Raw genomic sequence first — 6,914 nt, forward strand, 5'->3', positions numbered from 1 at the left:
ACAAACCCATAACCAAAAAGAATTAAAGTTACTATATTAATTACACACTGAGAAGTTTCGCACTTATAAAAATTACACACCTTGATAGCACAAAATTATGTAGAAAGTAATCATTTGATACCAGCGGTATCGCAAGATGAACTAAGTTCAACTGGGTTTGTGGCTAAATCCCGATTGTTCAGTAAATTACTTATTTATTTCGCCAAGATAATTATAGATAATCTGCAAGTGCAACTGGACAATTTGCATTTGCAGGCCACTTCCAACTTTAATCTTTAAAATAGCAGATAACTGAACTTTTTAAAGATCGACTTTGAATTCCTTCAGCTTATGCATCCCAATGGATTTAAATGACTCTGAAGATAAAATAACTGAGAAGATAAAATAATAAACGAAGTTAAAGATAATACTGAGACTTTTTGACTTCATGTCGGCTCCAGCTAAGCACCTCCGGATCGGCGATCGGAAGGCCTCGTCGAAGAAGTTGCTGCACTGCATGATGTTTTGACAAGGTCTTCTGAACGATGTACATTACGATAATCCTATCTAGATCTACTAAAGAGCAACCAATATTTCTGGATCCATTAATGTAAGGAGTAATATATACCCTATACATTAATAAAGTTATAGCTCTAGAAATATCAATGATTAATAGAACTATAGTTACAGAAATATTGATGGCCCTAAAAAGATAGGGTTTGTGGGAATGGAAGATTTTCCACTCATTTTCCAGGCTTCTCGTCTGTACGTTCGAGAGTAGAGAAACATTTCCTCCTCAAAATCACCATGGCAGCAATTAATCCAAGCATACCGACGGCTACTACGCCCAGAGTTATCGCAAACGTCATAGATTTTTTATGTTCTGCAAAATTGCACAAATATTCTTAGTAGATTTGTGTGTTAGTTGACCAGAATTAAACCACTAGATTAACTATCATGGTAAAGTAGGTGTAGAATATACCGGAGGATACGGGAGGACTTTCTGCTGCTGCAGGTGGCGAGATAACGGAACTGTCGAAGAATTCATAAACCTCGTAACGCAAATAGCAGTTCTGAGATCCGAATTGTGCCCCCAGAGCTCCACTTTGGCAGTTGAATATATTTTCTAAGGCATAGGTTAGGCACGATCCGCAGCTTGTCCGGGACAGATGTCTCCAACACTGCCCTAACCTGTAGATCATCCCCGTTAGACTAGAAGGCTCAGCGGCTGTATCTGCAGCGAAAAGTTTGGGACTCTGAGCAGCTTCAAGGGTAATATTTGAGAGGCGGGCCTTAATAGCATCTGTGAACTGCTGTGGCCGAGTGCTGTCCCCAGTGTTGCAGAGAATACTTATTGGCGTATTCTTCGTACTCTCAATGTCATTGTCGTAACGCAAGAAGCAACCGTCTAGTTGAATAAATCCAGAAGTGTTGTGACATCGCTGGACAAGATTTGCTTTGGCCGTCGATGCGCACTGTTTGCAATCGGAAGAATCTAAATCTCCCCTGCACTGCACAAGCCCATAAACCGTGCTATTACTGTTTGCCCCCTGAGCAACAATACTAGAGGTATTGAATCCGCTGGCATAAACATTGTTCACCAGTAAATCCAAAACCTGGTTTAGATTAAGTTGAAACGGACTACCGTTTCTAATTGTATAATTGCCGCTATTCCCACAGTTGCTCCAAACGGTAGGAGTCTCCGGATCAGCCACTGCTAATCCGATACCCGTAGCTAGAGTGACTATAAGTAACACACTGCCAAACACTGATTTCGTGTCCATCGCCATAACCACCTCCTCTTTTGCGTCTATGCCTAGTTGCGGTGCTACCTGAAGGCACGGCAGTGTAGGGGCAGCTAGTGTAATCCAATGGCCTTATAAAGTTGAACTTGTCGTATTAATTTTCAGATTTTCTACTGCGTGGAATATTGTCCAACTTGCCTCCACCAGTAATATCTTATCCTTGTTAGTTGCCCAGTCACTGTGACCCGCTGCCTCCTCCACCTATTTCCATGATTCAGGTTCTTTAGATACCTGGATCAAATTTGATTATAGCAGAGCCAGATTTTTATTTGACAGTATTTTCAGTCGTGGGTTAGGTTTAAAAGTCTAGGATATCTAGGTATATTTCATTAAGGTTAAATTTCCACTTTTTATTTATTTAATAATTGAGTGTCTACTGAGGCTGAGGAATTGCCTAGGCTGTCAAAAGCGGTTAGAATCTGGGCAAAAAAATTTCAAAAAATCTTATAGAAGCAGTGTTTGAATTGTGTTTTTGATGGTGGAAATGGATTCAGCACCATCAAAAACCTCTAGGACACCTAAAATTTTGAAGTTTAAAAAGGATTTCCGAAAATCCTTGCCGGATTTTCTCTAAATATTACTAAAATTTCCATAACTTTCGGGGCAACTCCTCTATGTTAGACTACACTTTAATAATTACTGTTAGTTAAATTAAAATTTTAGAATACTAGTTATGATAGTTTAAAATATATTATTATTATTGAAAAATTTTATATTCAAAATATTATTTTTTATTATTATATTTTTTAATATATTAAAATAAAATATTTTTATCAAAAATTCTTATATTCAAATCATTATTTATTTTTATCTTTATTCTAAGACTTTATTAGTATAACCAGTGTAAATTTATTTTCTCAAGAGATTTTAACTTTCTAGATTTTTGATAGATCAAGAATCAAAATGAATCTAGATTTGTTTAATTTCCATTTTAAATGGACTATATTTCACATAAATACCATAAGTCAATAATATAAATTCTCCTCTCCCTCAAACCAAAACCACAAACAATAATTTATAAAAAATAATAATTTATATTTTTTATCAACTTAAAATCATTTTTATTTTCCAAATTAAAATGAAGACATTGCATTACATAATATATCTTTACCACACTAAACTAAAAACCTCTCCCCATAATTATATTTTATCATTTATAATATTATTTTATACCATACATTCAAATATATTATTATCATTATCATGTAAAACCACTTATATTTAAAATATGATTTCTCATCATATTTACTTTTAAGAGACTATTCGAAAACAAAAGCAGTTCATTACTTTATATTTTTAATAATACTCTTTTATTATTCCCAAAAAAATTTAAACATCATAAAAAATACATTAAAAATAATTGAAAGATAGAGATATGCGTAAAGGCCACACATTATAATGAAAATTATTTTATTAATGGAAAATCAAATAATTTTATAAACATTATGTTTTATCAATCTTTAATTTAATCTTCAAATCCCGAAACGGGAATAAATATTCAACGAGTTAAAAATTATTTTATTAATGGAAAATCAAATAATTTTATAAACATTATATTTTATCAATCTTTAATTTAATATTCAAATCCCGAAAAGGGGATAAACATTCAAGGAGTTGAAAATATTTTATGGTTGTTTTCACTTTTCGACCAATTTAAATGTCTCTACTTCAGAAGACTTAATAAACACTAAATAGATAATTTATTAATAACAGTTTTAACGAATGAAAAATAACTTTATAAAATACAACCTTTTAAGAAAACTATCGAAAGCAATTAATTCTTTTAATAAATTAATGTGAAAAAATCGCGACGTATAACAACGACCAAGTTCATGAATCACTAATACATCATTCTCTTTGGAAATTCCGAAAGACGTTTGTTTTACCGGTTTGATTTCTAAAAATTATTAGTATTTGTTAAAAGTAAGGATTATATAAGCTCTGAGGTTTGGTGAAAGAGTTAAACACGTATTTTATATATATTTTGTCATATATTTTCTGGTGAAAGAATTTTGAGGTTCGGTGAAAGAGTTAAAAACATACTCTATAAATTCTTTGCATATATTCTTCGGTGAAAGAGTTCTAGGCTCGGTGAAAGAGTTAACCACGTAATCTATATATTCTTCACATATATTCTTCCGTGAAAGAGTTCTGAGGCTCGGTGAGAGAGTTAAAAACATACTCTATATATTCTTCGGTGAAAGAGTTAAACACGTACTCTATATATTCTTCGCATATATTCTTCGGTGAAAGAGTTCTGAGGCTCAGTGAAAGAGTTAAAAACATACTCTATATATTCTTCGCATATTTTCTTCGGTGAAAGAGTTCTGAGGCTCGATGAAAGAGTTAAACACGTACTCTATATATACTTCGGTGAAAGAGTTCTGAGGCTCGATGAAAGAGTTAAACACGTACTTTATATATTCTTCACATATATTCTTCGGTGAAAGAGTTCTGAGGCTCGGTGAAAGAGTTAAAAACGTACTCTATATATTCTTCGCATATATTCTTTGGTCTGTGGGCTACGGTGGGCACGAGCGATCTGCAGTCAGGTTTGTTGATATTAGGTGCACACATTCCTTATCTTTTTCTTTTTCTAATACATATTTGCTCATATAATTTCAAGTATGAATATTTCACCACAGTTACCAAAGATTACCAAGGGCAGACCTAGCACAGTTACTCTACAAGGCCTTTATGAGTATATAGAGTCTTTAGAGAAACGTAGAGAAGAAAGAGAAGCCAAGCTACAAAAAGAGTTAGAAGCCATGTTAGAAAATAAATTTGCATCTCTTGAAAACACAATCCAAAAACAAATAGAAAATAAAATAGAACTACTGGAGAATAAAATGGAGGGAATGAAGACTAGATTGCAAGTTATAGAAAAACAAAACCAAGATACTAACCAACCATCCCATCAAGGAGATGCTAATACTTTAGAGAATCTTAAAATGAAAGACATAATTAAAGAACTAGAAAAAAAAGTTAATAGCCGCCTCACCCTAAATAATGTGGTAGATAAGTTAGATATCAAACCAATTAAAGATGAAATGAAAAAAGTAATAGAATTAGACCACAAACATAACAAAAGGGTCTTGAACCTTATAATCTTTGATCTAAAAGAGGAAGTAGATGAGGATACTTTAGCCTTAGCCCAGACAAAATTACATAATAGATTACAAATTGAAACAATGTGTCTCACAGAAGCAGCAAGGTTGGGGAAATTAACCGAGAATAAAGGAAGACTAGTCCTCATAAAGGTGAGCTCCACTGATCATAAGTACCACATACTTAGTAAAACCTAAAGTCTAAAAGGAATGGGAATATTCATAAATGAATATCTCATTCCAAAAGATCAAGAAGAATTAAGAAAGGAGGTTCAAAAGGTAAAAGAAGCTAGAAAGGAAGGAAAATGGGCAATAATCAGAAATAGAAAATCCCTTATTCGAGATAGAAACCAAAAAGATAGTAATCAATAGCAATTAAACATGCTCTGGATCCTTTGTTGGAACTATCGAGGCTTCCCATGGAACAAAGACCCCAAGCTAAGTTGGATTTCAAATGATGTTGATATTATTTTGCTTGTTGAAACTTGGGAGCATGAAGAATCTAAGGCCCCTAACATAGATGGCTTTACGCTATGGTCTACCTAAAACAAGAAATCCTCCCATAGAGGCATTGGGGGAATAGCTGTTACATTAAGAAGAACATCTCCCCCCATGCTAGGATTCATAAAAACGACCCTCACAACCGATATAGTTGGATATAGATGAGAGACATTAATAATAAAAAGTCCTACATAGCAATATGTTATTTTCCCCCCATCAATTCTAACTTCTATAAGAAGAAGAATCTAGATAAAACTAACCCTTACAATGGTTTAGAGAATGATATTTCTAGCTTAAGGAATGACGGTAATATCCTTTTAATAGGTGACTTTAATGCTTGAACTTCAAACAACCAAGCTATTATTCTAAGCAATCATTCCAACCCTAATCCTCTTTGGTTAGACGAAGACCCTACTCTAGCTAGTAGGTACAAAATGAGCTCTGAAGACCTCGGGGAAAATTTGTTTGGGTCAGAGCTAGTCAAGCTCTGTAGTGCTCAGGATCTCATAATTTGCAACGGTCTAAAGAAGTGGCACAATTCCAACAAGATGACCTGCATCCATGGACTTGGTAGCAGCGTGGTAGACTACGTTATTTCTGATCTCCCATTATACAAGGAAAAAATAAATTTTGATATCTTAAACGACCACGAACCTGACTCTGATCATAGGCCTTTACTTATAACTCTCAATTTTGCCATGCATAGAGTTCCCACAGAAAATAATACTTATAACCAAAAGAACTTAATATTTGATAGAAATAAAAATGATCTCTTTCTAAATGAATTAAAAACTAATTTGCTTCCTTTATCTAGTATAGACAACATAGAAGACCTCTATCATAATTTTACTACAACCCTCTCATATTCTATTAACAAGTTCTCAATTGAAGTTTCAAATAATAAAAGAAATATCAAAACCAATCCATGGTATGACAAAGATTGTAAAAGTGCGAGGAGAGAAATTAAGGAAGCTGTTGATGAATCTCTTAAAATGGACAGATAAAAATATACAAAGTCCTAACTAAAAGGAAAAAGAGGCAGTACATTCGTCAAAGATAGGAGAATCTCTTACACCTCTCTAAGGTAACTCCTAAGAAATTTTGGAGGCATATTCTGACTAGGAAGACTAAAGATAATAATAAAATTTCTCTTCACAATTGGAATTCCTATCTTAAAAAGCTTGATGAATCTCCAAATGTCATGGATAATTTGGAAACCCTACTTACAACAAAAGAAGTTTTCTCTTTAGAAGACATTAAGTTTGGGGTTAGTCGCCTCACTAATGGGAAAGCTAAGGACATTGAAGGTTACCAGGCGGAAATCTTAAAAATTGGAGGTCCTGTCCTCATCCCCCACATTCACAAGCTTTTCAATCAAGCAGTCAAGCAAGGGTTCCCAAAACCTTGGACTGAGAGCCTCATTATCCCTATTTTTACAAGTGGGGATACAAATAACCCCTCTAATTATCGAACAATTATGATCGGCCCTCTCTTAGCCAAGTTATATGGTAGTATTTTGGAA

The 6,914-nt window shown here is 33.8% G+C and overlaps 1 protein-coding gene across 1 annotated transcript; it reads right to left on the reverse strand.

Annotated features, from left to right (window-relative positions):
- Positions 1–517: 517 nt before the first annotated feature.
- LOC149237180 (antimicrobial ginkbilobin-2-like protein) lies at positions 518–1,769 on the reverse strand. Its single transcript, XM_089369184.1, has 2 exons — positions 962–1,769; positions 518–862 (listed from the first exon to the last, which is right to left on the reverse strand). Exons 1-2 carry the CDS (start codon positions 1,767–1,769, stop codon positions 723–725), a joined length of 948 nt encoding a protein of 315 aa, XP_089225310.1. The 3' UTR covers positions 518–722.
- Positions 1,770–6,914: the final 5,145 nt, after the last annotated feature.

Source organism: Pinus tabuliformis, chromosome 8 (genome assembly GCF_031772625.1).
Source record: "Pinus tabuliformis cultivar Carrire ecotype Pingquan chromosome 8, CPIR1, whole genome shotgun sequence".
NCBI lineage: Eukaryota > Viridiplantae > Streptophyta > Pinopsida > Pinales > Pinaceae > Pinus > Pinus tabuliformis.

Bases quoted from the DNA above. Each gene is read 5' to 3' on its own strand.
- LOC149237180 (XM_089369184.1), bottom strand. From the start codon at position 1,769: ATGGCGATGGACACGAAATCAGTGTTTGGCAGTGTGTTACTTATAGTC. The intron at 863-961 runs GTATATTCTACA...GCAATTTTGCAG, and splicing joins AAGTCCTCCCGTATCCTCCG to AACATAAAAAATCTATGACG.